This window comes from Pagrus pagrus, assembly GCF_965226575.1.
Source record: "Pagrus pagrus genome assembly, chromosome: 19".
In the NCBI taxonomy this organism is placed as follows: Eukaryota; Metazoa; Chordata; class Actinopteri; order Spariformes; family Sparidae; genus Pagrus; species Pagrus pagrus.
In genome coordinates, this window is record NC_140203.1 from 9455374 (window position 1) to 9481791 (window position 26418).

The following is a 26418-nucleotide window of genomic DNA, read 5'->3' on the forward strand; positions in this document are numbered from 1 at the left end:
TCACAAAAATTTGAAAAAAATGCTTATCAAAAATTTCTAGAGCTCAAAGTGACGTCTTCGGATTGCTTCTTTTGTCGAACCAACAGTCCAAACACTCTTCATCTACTATCATAAATGAAAAGCAACAAATCCTTTTTAAAGAGGCTGGAACCATTTTTTCTCACGTTACAATCAATGATGCTGGATGGCAGCCTGCATGTAGGATTCCCAATCATGCAACAGTCGACCAACATCCACCTGAGGTCGAGAGGAGACTCAGCTGACGTGGGTTGACCCATTCATTCAGTCTGAACAGGATATAAGCCTGTCTCCACATGGAAAACACAATATTGCTTCATTAAGGGTTTTAAAGTAATCCGAAATAGTCAGCAGAAAGACGTTACGGCTACAAACGCGTTGTGTAGGTAGCTAAAAAGAGGTTTTGACAGCAGAAGTCAGTAGCGATTTAGCATCAACTTGATCTCAGAGCTTTTAAACCTCAACAGCTTCCTGCGTGTTTAAACCAACACAGACTTGAGGAGCACGAGGAGTAAATGTAGCAACAATGATGAAGGCAGTGAAACAAAAAGAGAATCAGAGTGTAGGGAGGAGGTTGAACGGTAGGAGCAGGAGAATGAGACCTTGGGGCTTTCTGTGTAGCACGCTGGAACAAGATGAGAGAAGAAGTGAGATGAATGCGTACACACATATACACAACTGCACACACACACACACACACACACATACACATACACACACACGACTCCAAATAACATTTAGAAGTAGGGCAGCCTATCTGCCAGCTCAAAAGCCTGCAGCGCTTTCCTCAATCATTATCCAACAAACGATACCATAATACAATAGGCCTAGTTTATCTGCCTACTCATGCTAAGAAAGAAGGCTTCCGGGCAGAGAAGCACAACTTGCACACATGAAACTTGTTTATTTTAAGAGAGTTTCTGGCAAGATGTTCACTTTAATTTGTGTGAATATGATTAAAAAAACACTTTAGCCTAGTGTTTTTCAAAATTGAATACCAACCTAATAGTGTTAACTCTACAGATAAGGCGACATAGATGCTTTTCCTGTGCAACTATCGTCACATATATTCAGAGTTAATTCCTCCAAAGTTTGAGCCCATCCTTAACCTGAAGGCGAGATGAGAAAGACGTGTTTTGGCGACAGAGCTGGTTGCCAGGGAGACCTGAGGAGCGGCCTGACATTTGTGGTTAATTCAGATCTGCGGCATAATAGCGAGAGGGAGCGAGGGCTCAACAGTATCATTCATCAAAAGACGAACTGAGGCAAACCATGCAATTGAAATTCTAATCTAATTCAAATCTAATCGTTCTGTTGGGACGATCGGGATGACCGAGCCGACTTTGTACATCAACAGAGATCAGATCAGAGAATTACTTTGACCAAATGTAGACACAGTGACCTGCAAGAGGAAGAGAGAAAGTGAAAGAAGACACAAATATGTGTGGTTCTTACAGCAGCACGTGAAGCACTGACGTCATGTAGCCAGGAGCAGATGCAGATGATGATAAAGAGTTTCACCTGCACTACAAAAGAAATACACTTCAACTAGAATAAAAGTCCTCAGCCTTGATAGCATCTCTGTGAGGATGTACTCAGGACCATGTTCACCATCTTAGTTTAGCGTGTTAGCATGCACGTACAGTGTTGTCGTTTTTCCTGGTTTTTAAGGCTAAATTAAAGTAAAGTGATTTAATTTTCTGAACTTACCTGACCGAGATTTCAAGAAAAACATTGCACATCCCAATATAGCCTCAAAACATTGCAATATTATTTTAATAATATTGGAATTAATCAGATTGTAAGTCTTATTTTTTCCACCCTTTGTGTATATACAGGACGTTTTGACCTATACAACTCTCAGACAGTACTCTATGCTAATCCAAGGGCAAACATGCACCCTGATGCAAATGTGCTCACATGACTGCATGCAGGTGCAGGCACACACCAACAGCACACCCACATGTGCCCAGATCCTGGTCTGTTGACTTTAGTTGTGTTTGTCCTTCAGATTAACCACAGGCGGATTTGCAGCAGGCAGCAGCAACAACAGTAGCGAGCAGGTTTTGTAACCGTTCTGATGAGTTTCTGGTTATGAGCTCCACAGGGACCTTTACACTGTAATGAACTATAAGCTTGGACTTGCTGACATAATGCATTTCTTCCAAAATAGAGTAAAAATAATACTGCCTTTATGTAGCTGACCTGGTTAAAAATGCCAACCTTGATAAGTCTGTGCAACGTTTGTATTTTCAATTCCAATCTGTCTTTTTTTTGTTTTTTGTTGAAACAACTGAGTCATACAAATCTATTTTAGAAAGTAATGATTTTCAAGTCTTGAAATGTTACAGACAAGACACTCCTCATGCTTCTATCCAGTATATACAGCAAACCAAAAAAACACGACTCCCACAACGTTGCATGCCGAGGCTGCAGAGAGCCACAGTCAGGAGAAGTCTGCAGAAAATGTGCCTCCAGGCTCTTCAGCAGGATTGAGTTCATGGCTTTAGAAAATGTCTTTTCCTTTAGGATGGGGCTTGTTTTGGGTGAGTGTGGGGAGATCAGGGTGCATAAGACTTGACTAATTGTAGCGCTGAAAGACATGGCAGCGCCTTAGGGCAGATGAAGAAAGCCTGTGTGGTTTGTGTATGCGTGCGACATGATGCTGGTTGTGGAGGCAGGGACCACTCACCACCTGTCTGTCCATCCATGTGAGCAACGACCTGCTGTCCCTTCAGTACACTTATCCAGACACACACTCTCACACAAAACTGTTGAGGAAAAAAAATGCCCCACAAAAAATTTGCAAAATAAATTAATACAATTTTGACTACACCAGGCCGTTGCACACCATGTCTGTTTTATCACACTACGGTGGCTCTGAACAGTCAAACTACCCTCTAAAACCCTTTAACAGATGCAAAATAAGGCAGAAAATCGAACCTGTTCAGAAAAAAATTATGAAGGCAGAAAGTTTTGCAGTCGTTGTGTAAACATGATAGACACAAAATTGGGTCGTATTTATTTTCAATCGTGGCAATTTTGGATGAAAAATCAGACTTGGTGTGCGTCCTTTGTGGAGGAACCTGTTCATTTCAATGGAATCACTGCAACCAGCGCATTTGTCTCGTGGGGACAAAGTAAATTAAAGTTGGGCTTTTTTGTATCAATTTTGGACAACTTTATTTAAAAATAGCAAGCTGTCTTGACAGCATCCATGCAGTGCAGTGTATAATCAGGAGTTTGCTAACTACACAAAATTATAGCCTACTAAGGCCAAAATGAAGGAAGCCATGTTTCACAATTCACTTTTTTTAGCTTTGAGACTGGACCAGTCCAATCAAATATCGGTACCGGGTTCCAATCCTGTACTGTTCTGGTGTGTTTACATCCCCATAGTGCTAAAACCGGTGGAGCTGGTGGCCGAGGACGCCCGGGGCAAGTAAACGCTGAGCTCGAGTGAGAGTAATGCCTCATGCAATCGTCCGCCCAGGGAAGTGAAAAATAAATGTGTCTAAAGCAATGTTACCTGAAAATAAACTGTGCGCTGTGTCGCTGAAACGGAGCTCGTGTGTTCGCCAGGACTGATGAGAAATATCTGACATAATTTAGATAGCTGAGATTAACAGCTGGTGGTGCTAATTTTATAAGCGGGCACATTAAAACATTGCAGAGGAAGAGGGCACGATAAGATAACCTGGACTAATTAAATGAGAGCCAGTCAAACCTCCAATGGTGAAAACACACAATGGAAATACGCCATTTGTGTTTGCTTCTTGTTATAATCTGCTGAACGTTACAGTCTCCATAACGCTGGAAACCCCAGGTGGATGGAAATGGATCTTATGTGACCAAATCAGACTCCTGATGAATTTCACTGTGACACTTTCACATGTGACCGAGCCTTTACAGAGCACATCATGCAGAAGTGCACTTTTACACACTGATCACCGATTGTGACTTGTTTTCAAGTGACTGTTAATCAAGAAGAATGAGACACCCGTTCTCTCTGGGTTTGCATACACAAAGGGTGACTGCACCCTTTCAAAGATGAAAGAACATCTAATCTGGTTCACATATAGGTCACCTACTATGCTCTTGTACATCTGCCATTAAGAAAGCATGAATACAAAGTGAAAACAATGCCCCCCAATATGTGTCATGTCTCCCTAAGTACAGCATATGCCTCAGTGCAGACGCAGAACAACACCCAACCGCCCCCTCTGTGCTATAGATCTGTAACCCCCCTGGAGTTAAGCTGTGCTCTCATTTCTCTTTTGGTTTTCTGGGACATGCAGGGTGCCTTATTGTTATGCAAAAATGTGATTAACTGATGATTAAGAATTGTTTATCGGGTCCTGACTCCTGTTCAGTTTTCCTCGTGTTCATGGTGTTTGATCGTCGTGTGTTCACGTCTAACTTTGGAGCGAAATCCCTCATTTGTGTATTTCACGCACAGTCATGCATAGTCACATGTGACGTTATCACTATTCTCTCAGTGTTGTGTGTGTTCTGCAGCCTTCAGGCATGGGTAAGTAATTGTTATGGCTAGCTGCCAAATTCTGACAATACAGAAGGAAGTGAAAGAGAGAGAGAGAAACAGATAGCTAGAGGAAGTGAAATATGGAGATTTCTGTTACTCTGTGGAAGTTATTTATTTCGGCTGCTGCCAAATTAGTTAACTGCTGCCACAGGGTCATATGGCCAACTGACAGCTGCTCACATGACCATAGAGAAGTTATTTAAGTGTTTTTATTACATATGTTTTGCTATATCTCAACTGTACCCAAGAATCAAGCCCAACAATAACTAAAAAGTCATTCTGTAGGTATTTTTGAGTTTGTAATTTCCTGGAAAATGATTAAATGTTGAGGTAGCATACTCATTTTTTGTCCAATAAACACTTTCTTCATTTTTATGATGCCGCTATAGGTGTGTAAAGGTGTGTTTCGGGGGGGGCAGTTCTCATGGACTATTGTACAAAACCACACCAATTTTATTCACTGATTTGGGTGAAACTAGTCCAGTACCTTAAATGGCAAGCGACTTCACGCACATACAACTTAACATCCATACAGGTATAGTAGTATCAGACTGGTGCTCGGTATCGATGCACAAAGTTCAGTTATCAGAATTGTTATGTTGAGTTTTCTGTTCAAGTTTTAAGCGTAGAGAAGGAAAAGGGCACAAAGTGAAACTTTAGTAAAAGTGTACAGTGTAAAAGTTTCTGCTGCAATCTCTGACAGGTCTGGAGTGCCTGTTTTCCCACTACATCCCTCTTGACTGTCAGAGTCATGGCAGCTTAACATGCTCTTAGAAGTTTTGACACAGACTCAGCGGACCCTCGCTGAAATGTAGGAACCGAACCAAAAAACACGAGGTTTGTTTCTTTCTTGCACAGAGATTTTCTCATGAGATGTTTAAGACAGACAGAGGGACAAATGCAGAAAGAAGGGAGCCATGTAATTTCCAGCGAGACTCTTGGCAGTCTGAAGAAGGAGGCTGCATCCTGACGGACATGTGAGGGAGGCTTAAAATCCCATTAGGGCCGATCAAAATTCAAAGGGATGCATGCATAGCCTGCCCTCAGCCTAAAATCTATTCCTGTCAGCACTGAGTAGATGGCAGAGATGGGCTAAATTGAGACAGTCTATTCTGGTAGGAAGAGAGTGAGGGGATGAAAAGAAAACAGCAGTGGTGGGAGGGAGAGGAGGGGGTAAGAGAGAGGGTAACGGCAGAAGAGAGAATAGCCTTAAATTTGTTTTCTTTTGTAGAGAGACAGTGGCCTTTTGTAAATTGTTTCCCAAAAAAATTCCAGTATATACACACGTCCTTTTCTGAGGCAGTGAGCTGTGGACGGCTACACCAAATCTCTCCATTTGGGAAGCGGCAACGCCAGCCTTTGTCATTCCTCGTTAATCAATTGCGGAGGCTGTTAGAATGCAAGGGGGCTATCTATTATGGAGCACTGGGGCTCACACACACACATTAATACATACAAATACGCGTGTGAACGCATACCACTGGGGTGGTTTCTATGCCACTGGTCAAACTGAATGAAACAAATTCTTATAAACCAACACAGTGGGACCAGTCAGCCATAATGGGAGAAGGTTTAACAAAAACAAAACCCTGAAAAGATCCACAGGGTACAAAACTGTCTCCTTTCACTTTCTCGCGGTGGGAATGGCAGGTGTGTGTGTTTGTCAAACGGCTGAGGATGGCTCCTCTGCTCTGTCAGAACCCAGCCTCACTGCTTGTTTAGAGATGATCAGGCCGTGTTGCTCTCTCTTCTCATGTTTGCTCCTGTTTCCTCACATCGACTGAGACTAAAGAGATTAGCTGAGGGAGATGAAACGACTATGGCTCTGCCAGCCACCAACCCCTCTCGCTTCCAGGACTTCCTCTCAAGTCTTTCTCCCACTGCCATCAGTTCATTCCTCACTCTCTTTAATCACACTCAACTCCGCCGAGTCTGTGCGCGGTCCCTCGGCTAAAGGGCTGCTCTTTTAAATTAAAGACAAGGCTTTCGGCTTTTGTGAGGAGAGATGAGGAGAAAGTCAGGAAGGCCAGTCAATATTCATCTACACAAAGCTAATTACATTTGACTTGGCAACCGACCCTGAACGCACGCGCCTGCCCTCTAAAAATGCTCATGTGTTTGCATTCACACAGTGTAGGCACAGTGTGAGAGGGTTCAACCCAAAAAAGAAGTTCTTGGCTGAAAAATACAGTCGTTGCTTTCGCATGTGTTTGGAACAAATGGGACGAAACAGCATGTGCAAGAACACATCCAGAACACATTTCCAAAGACCGTGTAACGATTGAAAGAAGAAAAACACAATCTTCCTTTTTACCAATGAAAAGTTGGACTCAAAAAGAGTAAAACCCTTGAATACTTTTTAACGGCTAATGTTAGCTTGCTTTAGTTAGCAGACTTCAGACCTATATTGCTGTTGTGTAACTGATATTACTGAGATAGTTCACTGACTGTCCACTGTTTCGCTACAAACTAGCATTTCTCAGAATATATCTTTGTTTTTCTTGCTTGAGGTCACATTCCTTTTTTAAATTCAGTGTAAAATCAAAAAGTAAAACATAAAAGACCAAATACAAAGTTCATGTCTTTCTGTTAAATATGAGGATGCTGGCTTGCCATGGTTAGCATAGATTAGCACAAAACTGGAATTGGGGGGGATACAGTCATCATTCTGGCTGAAACATTTTTTTAAAAAAATCAACAATTAGCATATCTACTGGCAGGTTAAATCTCGTTTGTTTAATCAATACAAAACCTGGCAGAAAAAACAACTATTTGTGGTTTTACTGGAGGTTATGCATGGGACTATTTCTTAGCTGGGTGCACTGACTTGTCAATGAGACAATGAACTAAGCGTATTTCCCAACAGGTTGTACTATTCCTTTAAAGTAAGGGAAGCTAAAGGTAAAGGAGGGAAGCTCCAAAGACATGGGGGCAGCATATCACCAGAGTAACCGACAACTTTGCTAGCTATGACTGACTGTAGGTAGCTTTCGTTAGCTAATAACCTCATGGCTCAGTACGCCGAGGAGCCGGTGGCCCTGGAGTTTGCCTGGACTCAGATCACAAGAGGAGTCACCATGGGTGACGGGGCACAGGTCAACTGGATTTGGCAGCCTGATGTGAGGATGAACACGGCTGGATACCGAACTGGGACTGAACACAGCCTCCAAGACCGACCGAGGTCAGTTTGACAACAGGGGATACAGTACGGAGGCGATTTACATTGACCAAGACTATGTCTTTGGGGACGACAAAACGCGGAAGGGGGTGACGCGAGAGTTGGACATCAGAAGCAAGTGAAAACGGCGTGTAGAGGTGGAATATTTTCACATGTTAATGTCAGCAGACGCTTCACAGTATACAGACGTCTGTTGAATATATTGGTTTCTTTTTTGAGTGCTCCTCTAAGCCCCTGCGCGACCAGAACTTCCTACTGATGCCTTTAAAGCAACTGACTCAAGAAAATAAAGGGAAAATCATTTTTCACACGCTCCTGCGACTGCAATATGTGTCCACAGCGGCTGCTGCTCAGTAAAAGTCATCTGGTCTTGCTTTAAAGATTAAACTGCAAAGATGACATGACAGAAAACCAGAGTCATCCACCGGTCAGTGTAATAACACGAGACTATAAATAGAGACATCTCTGTACTCACTGTCAGCAGAGATGACATTAAACACACATGACAGATGAATAAATAAGAGGTTGTTTTTTATAGATTGGTCAGTCCTATCAGCCCGACTCTCTTGTTTACATCAGTCACAGGGGACTCTATAGAGCAGATATACTTTACAATAGGCCGAGAGTTTCAACTTTAATACACTAACTCATTTATTATTCATTCAAGGCTTTCTTCGGCCCTCGAGGGAACACAATATACAGAGACAAACAAACCCAACATGCACTGTATGTATGCATCCACGTGTGAGCGCACACTCATAGCGCTAATGAAGTACTGTGTGTATTTTTAAATGGGAGCATGGTATAAACAGATGCTGGTATTTGATGTGAAAACAACTAGGTCTTTTTCTTCAGAGAGATAATCTTTTTTCTTGTAGCAATCAGAAGCATCTTCCCGTCCTGCCTGCCTGTACTTGCTGTGTTACGCTGTGCCTCAGCCTGCTGTGTATCACCCAGATGATCATGTTTACTTTACAAGCTTATTTATATGTCAGTTTGGGAATCTCAGGGAATAACAGCCGCTATCTGCACACTCAGCCCATTCACACACAGACTCAAAAAACTGTCAGGCTTTGTCTCTGCTCCATAGACCTACTTTTTGCAGATTTGCCTGAAATATCTCCTATGAACAGGGGGGTTCCTCTGATTTCACACACACACACAGTTTCACACTTAAAGCAACAGCTCGGCCACCTACAAACCCACTATTTTACACTACAGGAGAAAAAACAAAGCAAGAGTCTCGGATTCCCCCCAAAAAAAGTTTGAACCTTGTGCCTCACGATTCATGTATTTTTCAGAGGCTACATGCACATTAGTGCTCTTTAGTAGCTCAAAAAATGAAATCACACATTTCTTCTCTGCACATTCACTCGGCTGGGCTTAAGAGGCTTGTCGTGTCTGAACCAAGCTCGTCTAGTGAGTCACATTTAAATAACAGAACCACCCCGGCTGCCTGATACGGCTTCTGGAGGAAAATGCTGGCCTACCGGGACAATGAGAGGGAAAAATGATTACATGATCCCCACAGTAACGCCACTGATATAGCTTCATGGGAAAAAAAACTCCACCGAGCCTGACTATGATATAATATGTGTGAAAAACAAGGAGGAAACGGGTCGACAGAGAGAAAAATTAGGCTCGTGAACTCAAAAAGATTCTAATAAACTATCAGTTCAACACAAGGACTTTAATCAAGGATGTGATAACACACACACACACACACACACACACACACACACACACACACACACACACACTGTGCCCTTCAGCCTCTCAAACACATCTAGGAAGGGCTATTCAGCAAAGAAAGCCACACAATCAAGCCTTCTCTTATTGCTTTTTCCTTTCGACAAAACTCATCCCTGCCTCGCTTTTTCTCAGAAGTCGTGCTCTCTCCCGTCCATCCAGTGAATGACTCACTATTACCTCAATAAAAATGTCATCTGACAGCCACACATTCTTTGTATTGTGTGTGTGATTACTGTGCTATGCTTAAGATTCAGTCCTCCATCATGGACCAATCCGCACAGGACTGAAGAGGAGTGTGCAAGCGTGTGTGATTCTGGTCTTAAAACACTTCATGCCATCTTACCCTGATTCTCCTCATGGCCGCCACGATCTCCATCCGACTGTTGGGCCGGGGCACGTCGAGACTCCCCACGTACTGTAGTAAACAATCAGAGTCAGAGACGTTATCCCACACGCCACAGATGCACAGTTAATTTGCCGTGATGGTACATAACAAACTCAGTGATAGCATGTGTTAAATCGATTGCTATTATCACTTAACTATTCAAATTCAGCTGCTCCTACAGTGAGGTCCAGATGGTAATTTTTTTAGGCTTTTATAACAACAAAAGCTGCCTACTTACTGTCTCCAACATGAACCGAATCTCTCACAATAGTGGAAAAAGGCTTTAAATATTTGCCATTGCAGAGAACCTGATAAAGCAAATATTTTGATTGAGCTTGTCCTTCTTAAGAAACTCTTTGTGGCTTGCATATATTCAGGTGTGCTACTGTGTAATTAGGGAGCTCCAGGGAACATGGTTGCTTCTGCGGTTGTTATTTTGAATCCTGTTAATTTTCTAAGGGCATAAATGAGCAACACTGACATTAATCCATCTTTTTATTTCATTGTTGGCTTTAGGATTGGGCAATATAGAGTGTTATAAGTGTTGTCTTCTCCTGCTTTTAAGGGCTGCATTACAGTAAGGTGATGTAATTTTCTGACCTTAACGTCTGTTGTACTTGTTCTAATACTTGCCTTAAAAGGTGCAATATGTAAGAATTTTGGTTTAAAACATTCACAAAAAGTGTAAAGAAACAACAGTTCTGACATTATGTCAAAGACATCTACAGTATGTGTTGTTTTGCAGAGATGCCTCCTTGAGTTAGCATGCAAATCAGCTAGTCTCTAGACAGTTTGTACCTCAAGGGGTAACAGTCCAATAGTAAACAACACCAACACTCCTCAGGTGGCCAATTCTTACATATTGCACGTCTAACCCACATAGTCATTATCTCCCCATCACTGTTGATCATTTATCAAAAATCTCATTGTGTTAGTATTTTGTGAAAGCACCAACATGCACCACTGCAATATCGTAGCAAGGTATTTACTCAAAGATATCGTGGCATTTGAGGAGATTTCAAAATATCTTGTATTGTGATGAAGCCTAAAAATATTGCAATTAGGGTGGTTGCAACTTCACCCTAGAAGGACTGAAAACAGGTTGTTTCTTTTGCATTTATGTAGTTTTGGAAAGGGAATTTTAATTGTTAGAGAAAGATCTTCATTAAACAAACTAAATAAACATCTCTCTTCGTGTTCATGACTGAATAAACTGAATAAACAAACTCACCTTAAAAAGGACAACACAATTTCTTTTTACTTTGTTTATATGTGGCGGACCCTGCCACCTGTCTAGCTTCAAACAGTGATCTGGGGACCTTATTTTCCTCTGAGAACAGCTTGTTTATTCATACCTCAGTAATAGTGTAAACATTCAAATTCTGAGTTTGAATTTCTTCTCCAAAACTACACAGTGCCCCTTTAAACATATCATTTCAGAACATAATACATCCTGACAGACTTGAATCTTATTATAAACGTGAAATATACATATTTTTTCAGTAACAGTGACACAGTAGAATTCAATACCCTAGTTAAGTGAACGTATATGGTACGATTACAGTCAATAATCACACTTTAAAGCGGTATATTGCTACAATGCAGCCCTAAATGGAATAAAGGAATATTAAGAGAGGAAGACAGGCTGAGGTGGGATTGCTACCCAATAAAATATAACATATAAGCAGCCTTGTTGTTGAACTTTGGACAAGACACTCTCTGCTTTAACCCTTTGTGCCACTGTGCACTGTTTCCTGCTGTGACCTCTGCCTGTGTGAATTATCTCAAAATAAAGTTGGTGTGAACACAGCCCGTGAATTCCGTCGAGCTGCCTCCCTGAGAGCTTAATAATTCAACGACTTGTGGAGGGAAAACCTGAAAATACACTCAGTTCGGCTCACTTTTGAGCCACAGTGAAAGCACATGTGTGCGTGTGGCCGCTGCCGTGCGTTCAAACTTCATGGATGGATCCGGTGCACCTGCCGCCGCGCTCCAACACAACACACAACACACAACACACACACCGCGGGCTGAAACAGCGGCAAAACACGCAGGAAGCACATCATTTCACTTCACCTTGGCTTGGAAATGAATCCCATGCTGGTACGCCTCTTCGTTGTGGAGCGGCACCCTCGAGTCCGCCACATCGTCCACCAGGTTGTACCTGTTCCTCGCGGGCATCACGCGGGCTCCAGCCGACGACCCCCCCTCCTCCTCCTCCGCCGTCACTGTTTAACAACTAACCCGGTGTGAGACGCTACAATCCCGCGTGAGAGTACCGCACGGCTCCAGGAGTGACTTCCCGGTGGAAACGCAGTCCATTGTTGTTGCTTTGAGCTCCAAAAAAGGTCCCGTCCTCCTCCACAGAGGGACAGATTTGGGCGCCCCCACCTCTTCCTCCTCCTCCTCCTCCTCCTCTCCCTTCTTTTATTTCTTTCCCGTGACAATACACACCGAGGGACACTTCAGGATTTCCTTCCTGGAAACGCTTCTCGTGAAATAACAGCGTGCAGGATGTGTGTTTTCCAAAGCCACGGGGTGGGGGGTCCGGCGTTTCCTCTGCGCAGGTGATGTTGCTCTCTGTGGGTGATTTTTTTGAATCCCGTCCTGTTGGTGGTGCACCCGTCTCCCTCTCCTTCTCCCTCTCCCTCCCCTCTGTCTCCCTCCCTCCACAAAGCACAAAGCAAACCCTCATTGGAGCAAAGTTCCCAAGCATGATGCAACCAGGAGCTGAGAGGAGAGGCCCTCCACCCCCCACTCCCCCACTCAGGAGATGAAAATTTCATACACCAGGGAGACCAGAGTGGTTTGTCTGTGGGGGAGAAACTCTACAGAGAAATAAAGGAGGAGGAATTATTCACAATAGAGGCTTAAAGGTGCTCTATGTAGTTGGTTTTTTTTAATTAACTGATTTTTTTATGCCGAAACAAATTAAATGAACAAACTGTCTTTGTTTTCATGATTGAATAAACTTAATATAACCTCATTAATATTCTAAATATAAAAAAAATTAACTTTAACTACACATGTGATCAGTTTATAGGAAAAAATGAATTGTTAAAGATTTAAAGACCCAAAATAATTGTTGCAGCATTCTCATAAACAACTGAAGCAGATGGGGACTTGATTTAAAACATTTAACACATGACCCCCAAGATCCCAAACTGATTTGAAAATACATTATTTTATTTTTTTAAGCTGAAATCTTCACTGTAGCTGAGAAGCTAAAAGCGTCAGCTCGCAACTCGTCTGAAGTGGGTGCGCAAGCTCGACCCCTGTCAAGGGTGTAAATAACATCTTTTCAAGTCTTTTTGGGATCTCTGGTATTCGACATACTTTGACTATGCCGGAAAAGCTGTAAAGAGCCGTTAACGGTTTAAAACAAGTCCCCATCTGCTTCAGTTGTTTAGGAGAATGCTGCAACAACGCTGTTCTGCTGTGAAGCTCCAGAAATGTTTTGTGGGCTGCAAAACTTCAGCTGACTTTCCATCAGCATGAGAGTAAGTAGATAATGACTGACTTTTCATTTGTGGATGAACTTATCCTTTAAGTCCACATAGGATCATAAGATCAAGAGTTATAAGATACGATGCATTGTTAAAGGCTACATAAAGCAGTTAAAGTGAATTCACCTCGACCACCTACAACATTTAAGCCCTGCGTACATGTATTATCATATAGCATTCCCTAAATTAAACAACGTATTTTCACTTTCAGACTGCGACTGACTTTGTTTCCTATTACCTCATTCTGCTGCAGGCTATGAGACTTAAGCTGTTTTACTCAATATAAATCTTTCGCGTTGCATTATGCTGATCAAACAGCTAAGACTCATCACACAAGCCTCATTTGGTTGTTTGCATCATCCTTGGAGTTTCCTCACAGGAGCCCAAACGAGTCTATTAGTAGATAACAAGAGCCCAGTCACTGAACAGCCATTATTACCTGCATGACAAATAGCTTTAATGACATTTCTGTTTGGACAATAAATTGCTGTTTGTTTGTCATATAGTGGAAATGATGGAGTGCTGATAGTCATGATCTCCAGCCTTTATTAAGCTTCCACCTCTAACCATGTTTCTCTTATATTATACTTCTGGTATTAGCAGTAAACCTATAATGCATGTGCAGGCAAATAATAAGTCTGCAAGTGGTCCCCCGGTGTACTACCAGTAGAAGTACTGTCTTACATAATCAATTAAATACACAGTTAAATGATTAAGACTAAGACATAGCTGAAATAATGTAATGGCGCCCTCTGTTGATTACTCACTATAAGTCACTGAAGTTAATATGCAATTTTGACCATATTTCCAGATATATTTTTAGAATTATTAGTACATATAAAAGAAAGGTCTTCATCTATAGCTGCTACCGTTACATTTCACAGGCAGAAGATACTCATATGGACTAATCCTTGAAAATAAAATGAATTACAGACTATTAAAAATGAGAAAAACGCAGTTGGGTACAATTAAATCCCACAAAACTGCGCTAAAAGGGCAAAATATTAAGATTTAAAAATGATAAGCTTTATGGGTGAGAGAAGCTGCATCACATGGGAAGAATAATGCTGACTTAATGTGTTTTTAATTGAATGTTGAACATTAAAGAGGTCATATATGGTTTGGGGGTTTCGCCTGTCCTATTTTTTGTGTTGTGTTGCATTTTTGTGCATGTAAGAGGTCTGCAAGGTGAAAAAGTCAAAAGTCCATATCAAACGATGTTACTCTCTCCCAGAGAAAACACTGTTCCTGCACTGCCTGGTTTGGAGTTGAGCCTTTAATTCCATAACTTAAGTGCGTCATTATGTAACAGGCGTTATATAAATATATATATTTATTATAAAATATATACACTCAGGCAGTCAGCAGACATACAGATGCTACTGCTGTAGCAGTGTTATTTTAGATCACACTACCTTGCTTGGCATTGCTTGCCCTACTCTGCCTCTGATTGGCTACATCCTGCCCATTAAGTAACGTGCATGCGTAACTCTCACCAAAGATTGAACAGAGGCGAGGTGTCTCACCTGTAGCTAAAACGGAGTGTTCTAGACACAGTGTAAAAAGGGATGCTGCAGCAGTGCACCCTATGATAAAGATAATGTGTTTTTTGAAAATTAAAGCATGTAAACTTATTCTACTAGGACCCCCAAATAAAAGTATGAACCTGAAAATTTGCAAAACACAACTTCTTTAACTTGATTCATTCATTAAACAGGCAGGAAAACAGTAAAAACATCCTTAAAAAATACTTTTAAACATCCTATCCACATGTGAGGTAATATTGTAATGTTTAATACTACCCACTGTGATGTAGACAATGCAGTCTGTTTGACTTGTGTGCAGTGCATCACTGAACAAACTGCAGCCATCCACATAAAACAATCCAAGTGAGACGAGTGTAACAGGCAGGGAGTGGTTTATTTGTTGACATGCCCACATGGAAAAGAGCTCAAGATTTTCCTTAAATGTCATACTGCTGTGTTCCAGGTTGCAAGTCCAATAGACATAGGGAGTCTGACAAAGTGTCATCAAAGAAAAGTGGCCGCCATGTGAATATGGGCTATAAAAAAAAAGTTAAACTGGAAACCACCTCACCCTGCTGAAGGCAAAAACGTTCAGTGAATAAAGTATTTGAGATGACTCAACCACACACCATCCATTTTATCCACTTTTCTGCACATAAAAATGCATACAGTCGAAGGGTTAACTCCCCACTTCAGCTTTGATTAATGGTACCAGACAGTTCCCTGTCTCTTTTTGGAAAATGTGACAAATGATAAAAGACGGGCTGTCAGTCATCCATTAGCAATGCCTAGCAAGAGATTCCCACCTGGCTGCATCAGTGGTGTGTCACATTCATCTCTACATCGGTGAAGTCGGACGGATTTCAGTCTCGCCATCTGATTTTTACAGCAATCATAGCAATATGCCACATGTATCATATGTCAGTCCATTTGTAAAATACATCAATGACAGGTATGTTGAGCCAACAAAGAAAGTGACAGGCATAGAGCCACTTTTACTGGAATATGACCAGAAATGGTGAGTAAAAAAAGATGTTCACTAAAAGAATTAACCTCATCTTACATGTAAACACTGTAAACAACCCATCACAAACCAAAAGGAAGCATCGCAGTATACAAACAAACATGAAAAACATGAGCCCTCGGGTAACCTGGATTTCTGTGATGAGACTGACGTGTTATGAAGAATTCTTCAGCACTCACGGCCTGAAATCCTCTTTCATATGTTGCTCTTTGATCATTAATAAAAGAAAAAATGAAAGAAAATTCTCGACACCCAGAAGTATAAACCTTTAAGAAGATTGTGAAGGTGCTAAGACTTCTCAAATGTTAGACTTACCTTACAGAAGTTGATATTTCTGTATGCAGTTCCAATAACGCTTACACAACCTTCTTCTATATATAAAGGAGTTGATCCTCTGTAAATACAGGCAATTTTACTACACCGAATATTTATCTGTACATGACTCGGCCCTGTATGTATCAGCATCAGGTGTAACTACTCAAACCTAAAAGGTGTCTGTCCTATGCATGATATCAGTAAAGGAATGACTTTAATATCAAGTCTTTTCTTTTGTTGTCTCAGTCCAAAACGCACCATTCCTTAGCAGTTTACATTTGATTAGTCTCATATCCAAAGCAAGAAGCAAGGCTATAGCCAAAGTAATATTTGTTTAATAGAAACGGGAGTACTACTTGTATCCTCTGAACTACAAATTAATTAAATGCTTTATTTGAATTTGCCCAAATAGCAATCCAGTTCCATTAATCACAGGTCTGGTTTCAAGAGCCATTCATGTCACAGACACTGTTTGATGAACAGGGGGGGAGACAGAATAATGAAAGCATCTCATTGAAAAGGACTGCCTCTGAAGCAGCCTCATCGCAATTACAAACACTGTGGGTCACATTAGGTTGAATACCAATTAGTGTTATTTATGAGCTAAAAGGGAGATCTATCAATCATCGCTTGATTTGTGAGTTTTTCAAAGCAAACACAAGACAGATATCCAAAAAGACGATCAGTGCACAAATCACAGGTGCACTGGTTTAAAAAACCCCATTGACTCCACTTGCTTTGTGTAACTTGGATGTTTGCAAGAGAATTCTGTAAAAGTAACAGTATTTGCTATTATTCATAGATTCTGGATGTATTTTTCTGTGATGGAGAAGGAATAGACATATATTCAACACTTCAAACTAGTTAAAAACTTTTTTATTTTCTTCGGAAAATCGTGCCAGACAAGATTATTTTTAGATATAAAACATATCGTAAGAGGATTTAAATTGTCACGGTAACCGTCATAAAAGGTATTGTCTGAAAAAAGACTTTCCTTTTGTAATATCATATCATAATATTACATCAGATGTTTGTTTGTTTTTTTTACGTTAAAAGCTCCCATTAATACACATGCCTACAGTATTTGATTAATATCCCACTCTGAGTCACAGTAGTCACAAGTGATATAAGCTTTAATGACTCCCAACTTAATCTGGGTGTGCATGTTTCGCGTTACATGCTTGCAATGCCCCTTGTTCCCCAGCTTAATATCCTTTTAATGTGATACATTAAGGAGACATTTCAAGGGGTTTTATGTTCTGGGCAAAGATTGTTTCCCTGGGTTAATACGTTGAAATTACCACCTACAGCTTACAGTCTGCTGATATTATACTCCTTGAAACCTACGCACTAAAATTGCTGGCAAGACAGTATTTATGTTTTCACAAGTGAAAATTGTGGCCTGCTGGTGGCCTGAGCACAAAAGTCTGAGGATAATTAAGGTCAGAAGAATTTTTAACCACGGGGGTGTTGGAGGAAAAGTGAGGGAGGCTGGCTGGCCCAACAAAACATAAGAAGCAAACACCATGGTAGTAGTAGCAAGTTTGTTTAATTCACTTTATGATAACAGGATCAGGATTCACATCAAAACACACATTATACACATATCCCTTACAGCGAAATATGCTCCGTACACCTGCAGATGTGAAATCATTCAAATCAAAAGGAGTCTTGGATGCAAGTCACTGCAATTAAATAAAGACGGATGGCTGTGAACGAGGAAAGAGGTGGTTTTGTGTTTCTACATCTTATGAAAACTGTAGTGTAAGAGTGTGTAGTGTCAGACTGTAGCATACTGCTGGTGTGTGTGTAGTGTTTTGTCACTCATGAATGCTGGCTGAGCATGTTTTCAATGTTTTACACATGCTTACTGTACGCAAGTTACCATAAATCTAGGATCTACGCATGAACTACTAACGCTTTGCATTGGTAAGTATGATACCTGAGAGCTGGTGGTAATGTGTCAATAATCCAGCAGCGAGTAATAGACTTAAGATAGATACGGCTGTAAGAGGTACGTGTAAACAATTATTCCCAAAGCATCCTCATTACACATGACACAACAGCGGCAACGCAACAAAACAACGCGAAAGGTACATTGCTGACCACTGCATACCTCATTTGAGTGACGAAGGCAAACCACGGCTCTGATCATTGTGTGGGATACAGACCAATTAGTCCCTGAATCAAGACACTTCCCCTCATTAAATAAATTTTATCAACATCAATAATTTAATGGGTTTTTGGTAGAGTGTACTAATTATGACTAATAATAAATACAACAGATATTCAGTAACGGATTCCCAAAAAAAATAGTACATGTTTTAAAAAGGAGAACAAATAAGCTCACATTCCAGTTTTACATTACACAATCTGCAGCCACAACCTGGCTACTGGCTACTTGATCACGACAAACCAAATGTAAACAAGCTGTCCAATGCACTGAAATCTTTTAATTAAGTTCCCTATATACCAGAGTCTGTGCTACCAAAAGTTTAGTGCAGGAATGCCACAACTGAGCTTAAAACCAACTGAAATAAAAAAAATGAATATATGAAAGCATTAAACAAAAATAAAGAAACTGTCTTTATCTTTGGGTATACCAGATACATTCCCCCAATGTTCAAAATATTTATAATGCCTTTCTTTGTATGTTTAAAATGCATTCAGGCTGAAATTCAGAGTTGTGTGTAACACTTTAAAACCATAATGACTCTTCTTGTTTTGAGGGATGCTCAATACTCAATACTGAAAGTTTGGTTGATTCAGATTAAAATCTTTAGTTGAAGTCTAAACATGAAATCAAACTGCCTCACTTTCCTCATCATGTACTTGCTTAAATCTAACCTAAAACTTCTAAAATCGTCAACACAAATATTACTGTCCTATTGTAGCCTGCTGATATGCAGATACTTTCAAGTGGCCCAATAAAATACAACTCAAACAAAGGGAAAAACTTGAGGAAACATTTGAGGTTATTTACAGATTTGTGATAACTGTCAAGTTGAATAATTTCATTTTCAGGCAGTTTCTTTTAATACAATTGGTAATCTAGTCCTGGTCAACACAAATAAAATGCTCAAATAGAAAAAACAAAACTTCTGTCATCAAATCCAAAGCTCAGTCTGTAAGAACCTAATAAGACCCCTAATTTTGAATGGAAATTTAACTTTTCTAGCACTAGTTTTCACGGTTACCTTGACTTTTAATGCAAAAATTGAGATTTTCTCGTCACATACATTCAATGCTAAAGGTAAGTTGGTTGAATTGGAAACCCCACTGCCTGTGATGATAATGAGCTTACAGCTGCAGAAGAGCTACAATATTAGGGTGTCAATGTCATCATTTCACTTATCCCTATCCGCTCTCTAAATCAGACAACTCTGAATCACAGCCTCAAAGTCGAACCGAATAACCTAAAGTCACTGACGTACATTTAGCAATCACAATCATTTCTATTCGGATTTCCTGAAAGGCTCTTGGGCAACAAACAAAGATGCACCTCACATTTTTCGTGCAAAAACAAGGTTTACAACTGACAACAGCAACAAACAACAAAGGGAAAAATACAATAAATATAACTCGTGAGTAAAATCATAAAACAAAATGTATAATCTGAGGTATCGATTCACAATGAGAGACCCCATTTACACGCCAGGTACCAAATAATGGACTGAACCCAACACCAATCTGTTTGGATACTATCAGGTCAGGACAACAAGAATGCAGCAGCTCAAGAAAATTAATAAACCAAATACCATTGTTATGTAGTGATAGAAGTGGGAGAGAGGAAAGCACGGAGTGAAGAGGTACGATGGATGGAGTACAGGGAGAAAAATGTATCTGTAAGAACTAAAGAAGAGAGAGTGGGAAGGCAAGTGCCTCACTCTGGAGCCCCATTCGTCGTTCCCGTCATCCTCTCCTCATCGCCCTGTTTCTGATGCTGCAGTCTGGCATAAGTCACCGCGTCTCCCCTGAGAGAGAAAGAAAAGGAAGGAAGGATGCGAGAGAAGGAGGGTAATAAAAGGTTATGACAGGGGAGAGGTGGATGGCAACAAAGGAAAAGCGGGTGTGACAAGAGAAGACGAAAATGTTAGTTGCGAGGTTATTACACGGCGCACCTTGTCACAAGTTAATTTACATGAATAAATAGGCTCATTAGGGTTGTTAGGAAGCATAAAATAAAATCGTATTAACTGATTAGAATGTGGAACACCACAGGGCTAGAACAGCGACGGCGGATTTTGGCATTGGAAATAAAGTTTGGGATTGAAATTAAAACATGAACTGAAAAAGGAAACACTGGATGTTTGCACTTGTATTTGGAAGAATTACAGTGGCACCGACACAAATATGGTGAAATACTGACGCCGTAAAAAACCTGTTACTGTAAAGTGCCAGACATGAAGAAAAGACAAAAGATTGGCATTGAAAATCACATCAAAATACAAAAAATATCAAAATTAAATAAAACATTTCATATTTTCATAAAGTCTGTGTGCAACTTACTCAAATTGCAATGTTAAAATGCCAACGTTTTTGTATTTTGATGAGATTTTCAGTGAAACAGTCAGTATTTTTTCAATGTTTCAACAACTTTGTGTCAGTGGAACTTTTTCAGTACCAAATATTTGTTTCAGTGCCTATATCACTTCAATGTTTCAATGCCAAATTTCACTGTCACTGTTCTAGTCCCATAGAGTACTGCATTTAATATGAGAGCCTTTTAAATGTGACATTTTAGTGATTTTGGACACAAGACAGTATTGTATGGGACTTGAGCGGTGACAGTGTATTTTGGCATTGAAAACATGTATTTCCATAAGTTGTATTGGCACGGAAATGTATATAAACTGAGAAAACTGAAAAATAAAAGAAGAAGAATCGTTTCAAATAATGTTGATTTTTTTAATGGATTTTCAATGCAGTGCAATCTTTACATTTTTTTCTTCATGTGTCTTTTTTAAGTGACAGATTTTTAACACTGTCAGTATTTTTTCAATGTCACTGGTTTTCAGTTTCAACTTTGTGTCAGTGTAACTTTTTCCAGTGCTGAATACTTGTTTTTAGTGCCAATACAGTTCTTTCAGACACAAATGTTTCAATGCTAATATTTTCTTTTTCAGTTCAGGTTTTGTTTTCAATGCCAAAATTCACTGTCACTGTTCTATTCCCATAGCATACTCTTTAATTTAATATGAGAGCCTGTTTTAATGACATTTTAGAAGAGTGTTTTTTATGAGTGAGACATCAAGAGATATGAGTAATTACAAAAAATCCATACTGTACAGCTTTTACTCAAAAAGACAGTCAGAATAATTCCATTTTATAAAATAGCTGATATTTTCTCCGATTCATCTTAAAAGCTTTGATAAGTTACTTCATTACATGTAGCAAACTACTAACAAACATCTTACTTTTTGCCTAAAGACGCAAGGCCGTACAGGACTCCTGTAGCAAAGGCGATGGCGTTTCCAAACAACGTTGTAAAGGAGAAACTCAAGAAAACGGGGAACAGAGCCATCCTGAAAATAAGCAACCGAAGGGACATCCAACAAGGGACAAAAAACAAAAGTCAGTAAATCATATTAAATACATGCTGTAGATAAAAGAAATACTTTTCCCAAAAGTATGTCCAACAGCTTATGCAATGTTAATAACTATCAGAAATTCACATTCCAAAAACTTAATTTTTTATACAGTGAGGTACAGTCTCCAATGACATACACCATGTACAATGCATAGTTGTACTTACCCACAGTAGAAGATGGCTTTCTGCCAAGGCTTGAATTTGTCTGCTCGGGCTGCTATTGCATTAGCAAACTCTATGAACTGGCAACAAAATGGGACTTCGCATAGAAACAGCACGAAGGCATTCAACCTTGAGACACCAGGAGAGGACACAAACACAGCAGTGAATCATCTTGTGCATTTCGATCTCAAATACTCTACAGCTGTGGCTTAAATGATGGAGGTCTGGAGGAATTTAAATACAACAGCAGAGAGGCAAAGAAGCATTATTCTGTCATTGTCATTATTCAGGGTATACAAAATGGGTTGGAGCACTCGCATGTTTACCGTCGTGGAAACATCAAGAAAGTTTCCACAGTGAGATGGTTAGTAGAATTTGGGCTGCAAGTAATGATTGTTTTAATTATCAACTATTATTATTAATTATTATCATATATTGTCTTCAAATGTCACGTTTTGTCAAATTAACAGTCTGAAACCCCAACATGTTCAGTTCACTATCACATCAGACAAAGAAAAGCAGTAAACCCTTGGACTGAGAGGCTGGAACCAATCAATAATTGGCACAAATACAGCTGAGTTTCCTGTATGTGCTTTAGTCCTCAAATTCTGAGCAAATCTGTGCAGTCTTTGCCACAACATGTTCATGGTAGGAATAACTTTACACCTCTGTCATTTGAGCAGTAGGTGTGGCCCCATGGCTACATGAGACTGCTGCTCACTATCGACATAAGATACAAACAGAGGAAAGCAAATTAACAGGTAATACAGGTGTATAATGCATGATACATAGTTCAAAAACTGTAAACCTGCACAGTAAAGCTCCAAGAGATCATTCATGTTTATGATAGTTTGTATGTGAATAGAACCAGCTGTCAGTAACCAGCCATACTGCTGCAGAAAAATGTTTGTCTTATTGAATAGATTAAATGATCATCAGGATGTTTTGTAACAATAATCTCACGTGTGAAGTATTCTGACAGCTACAGTAAATGGACTTAAATAAATAAAGTTGAGGAAACAGAGCACTTCGTATAATAAATATATGTTTTAGTATGTTTATTTATTTGTTTTTCTCCTGTATATCAACACAGCATATAAAAATAACTCGTCTTATGGAATGTGAATAATCAAATTTATACATGCTACATTAAAGTAAGCGTAACGGTGGTAAACACTTACACCATCCATACTCCTGCAGCGATGTTTAAAGGGTTCACAGTGACACAGTTCCACACTCCTGAGACGGCGCAGGCTGCATGAATTGGACAAGACAAAAGCGGGGGGCCGTTATTAAGATATGACACATGACAGATCACACCATTATACAGAAAGTATTAGCTATTGGTATTTTATTTCAGATTTTTATCCCTGAAGGAATATTAGATCTTAAAATGATGGATGTGGCTGTTAAGAGATGAAAACTACATACAAGCTTTCATTTATATACTGCTTGGGTGGCACTGCCTGTACACTATTAACACCACGAGAAAATCAGCAATGCGGAACATATGGAGCACGTACAGCATGTGGAGGCAAAGGCACGACAAGAAGAGAAATGTCCAGAGCCACAGCAGCACACCACTTTTAAATAATTTGGCTTTATATAACCTTTGTTTCAAATAAAGTAATTTGGAAACTTCTTAAAAACAGTGAATAGGATGTCGGAATCCAGCTCTACTATCTAGATGTAAGAGCTATAATGAAACATGGTTAGGCTGAAAATTAATTACCAATATCAAATTTGACACACTAATTACAACTGTGTCAAAATGAAAGCAGGCTACATTTTTCATGTAATTTGTTTCAGACAGATTATTTTAATGATAATTCAGAGTATTTTCAATAAAGAGATTTTTTTTCTTTAAAAGCTTATGCCATGGTTATGACTTGTCTTAATTGTTCTATTACTTTTTCACTGAGCTCCACAATCAGGGCAAACTGGCGCTGCCTAAATCCAATGTCTGACTATATTGTCTAAAATATGTGTAGGCTGATAAATGAGAGGGGTATATTAACACCCATAAATTAATTGGTAGGTACACCACTGGCTGTGCATTCACAGGTTGTGAGAAATCTGTGAAAAATACATGTCAACGTTCTACATACAGAAATCTTTGGTAGGCTCCGAGATAAAGTGTGATATAGGGCAACATCAAGCACTGCAGAATTGTGTCAGCTTAAGCAATTAACACAACAGCAGTACATCACCTAATGGTGTCAGTGCTAGAAGTAAAAAAAAAAGAGCCAATTATCAGTTTTATTTAAAGGCACATAAAGCAATAAACAACAGAAGATGTGATGTGAGGTGTATCTGCTGTTGTGAATTTATCGCTTATAAACACAATGAGGTCACATTGGTCCTCTGTGTGTGTGTGTGTGTGTGTGTGTGTGTGTGTGTGTGTGTGTGTGTGTGTGTGTGTGTAATCTGTAATTCTGGCAACATGAAGCCACAACCTGCCGAACCTGCAGCTACTGAAAACAAAGTCATACTGATACTGGAATTTCTGACTTTGATACAATACAATAAAAAATATTGATATTCAATACCTTGTTCAATGCTTGAGCTGTCACCAACCTCTTGAAATTCCTTTATAGATTAGATTTTGGTATGTTTGTCCTTTAGAAACTCTAAATTTGTTACGTTAATGTCTGTCGTCAGTACTGCTCTGTAGCTTCGCTTGCTTATGTGCATGCTTGTATCCTTTGCCTTTTCTTGCTCATTTGTCTCAAATGCGGCCAAACCGCACTCCTGTCCTTTACTGACATCCCAAACTGCAGTTGCCATCTTTAATGAGCTAACACTGCAAGCTAACTGGAGTGAATGATAAGAAGAGAAAGCAAGAAGGCACAGCAGGTACCGGTGTATTGATACGGCAGGAAATTAATATTAAAACCGTTTCAAATTTAGAGCTCTTGAAAATATCGATATATCGAAGTTAGAAATTACAGTATAGTGACAGTGCCATTTGAATGATTCAGCATGGATATGTATCGATGAATGGATATTTCTGTCTACACTAGTCTATCCACATACTATATTTGAGAGCCAGGACTTTAAAGCAGATTCAGGCCAGAGGTCCGGATAGAATAAGGGGTAAGTAAGTTTGGCCCAGACGAGCCCACGCTGTCACAAACAGTGGAATAACCGTGTAGCACATCCTGCCCCTTTAGACCATCCAGCCTCCTTAATAATACAGAGCCCATTGAATATGCAGTGCTCCAGGTTGTTAATGTGATACAGGCACTGTGACTCTGGTGTCACTGAGAAGGAGACAAGGACAGAGGGCTGCAATGCTGCTGGAAAACTGCAAAGCCAGCAGTAAAAAATCACTTCTGTCTCACACTTAACTCCTCAGGGAAGAGTCAACATACTTGTTGTGAGCTGTGTGTGCTCACATCATACAGTTAATTTAGGAATAATAAGGTGTTATGGAATGAGCAAGCCTTGCAAACAGGCGGTGCCCAGCAGTGGCTGCTGCAGTGAGGGGACAATAGGCTGTGACAAAGCTTTTGTCTGGGCTAGCTCAGCATTTTAAGTATACATGTTTGATTGTTGTTGTTTTTCCCCCCCCAATATAGTGATCTGAAGCCCTTTCTGTCGTGTACTTCTATTAGTAATACAAAGCTAAAGAGTCCACATAATAAACGGTATCAAGACATTACATTTGCTGCTGTGGTAAATAGTAAATAGCTGTAGCAAGATGTGGGTTCGTGTGGGCTCATCATTTATTAAGTTATCAAGCCACGGAAGAAACAAGACTTTGACAACTACTTACATATTCCTCCCAAGACCCCAGCTATTTTGCAGATCCATCGGTACCACCATGTCATGCCATCATCCTCCGGAGTGGCTTTAGTGGACGGTGCAGTCTCCTCAGAGCTCATTGTTTTTGTGTAGCGACGTTAGCTAAAGCCAGTATTTACAGCTGTCAGCCCGAGACCACCTAAACAAAAGCCAAGTTAACTTAGCTAACTCAAACTAACCGCTCACTCGCTTTTTACAACGACACAGCGGCTCCTATCAGTAAAACTAGCTGTAACTTCTACTTATATGTATTTTTAAAAATCTCTTCTGTTCGTGTTTGGGCGAGCTGACTGATGTTACCAGCGGCTTTTCTCACAGCTTCACCCCGTCAGTTACAACCAGCTAACCGGGCTAGCTGATGCTAAGAAGCACCGCCACCAGCTGCCGCTAGGAGCGTCTATCACCGCCGCATCCGCCCGAAACTCCCCCCTGTAAGCCTATAAATGACTTAAAACAATCCCGGGCTCACTTTCCTACTGTCTTATTCCTGTCCACTAACGTTATAGCTACCCGGCTTGTTTGAGTTGAAGCAGCCGCCCTGTTGTTCCTCTACCTGGCTGCTGCTCAGTCGATGTAAGCGGTGCATTGTGGGAGGGCTCTGGTATGCGTCAT

The 26418-nt window shown here is 40.2% G+C and overlaps 2 protein-coding genes across 4 annotated transcripts in view; both read right to left on the reverse strand.

Moving 5' to 3' along the window:
- Positions 1–12495, reverse strand: part of LOC311275246 (carboxyl-terminal PDZ ligand of neuronal nitric oxide synthase protein) — a 51244-nt gene extending 38749 nt beyond the window's left edge. For both annotated transcript variants that reach the window (XM_084383606.1, XM_084383607.1), the window contains exons 1-2: positions 11953–12495; positions 9835–9906 (exon numbers count right to left, since the gene is read on the reverse strand). In XM_084383606.1, the coding sequence (XP_084239732.1) occupies positions 9835–9906; positions 11953–12057 (177 nt within the window). In that variant the 5' untranslated portion in view covers positions 12058–12495. The remainder of the gene's footprint in view (positions 1–9834; positions 9907–11952) is intronic.
- Positions 12496–17780: 5285 nt separating this feature from the next.
- Positions 17781–26378, reverse strand: cacfd1 (calcium channel flower domain containing 1). Of its 2 annotated transcripts, none has more exons than XM_084384121.1 (5): positions 25778–26378; positions 23181–23253; positions 22003–22128; positions 21665–21772; positions 17781–20221 (listed from the first exon to the last, which is right to left on the reverse strand). In XM_084384121.1, the coding sequence occupies exons 1-5, from the start codon at positions 25884–25886 to the stop codon at positions 20131–20133; spliced, it is 507 nt and encodes a 168-aa protein (XP_084240247.1). In that variant the 5' UTR covers positions 25887–26378; the 3' UTR covers positions 17781–20130. The 2 variants fall into 2 exon arrangements, with proteins under 2 accessions (XP_084240247.1, XP_084240248.1); XM_084384122.1 differs by lacking the exon at positions 17781–20221 and adding an exon at positions 21223–21452.
- Positions 26379–26418: the final 40 nt, after the last annotated feature.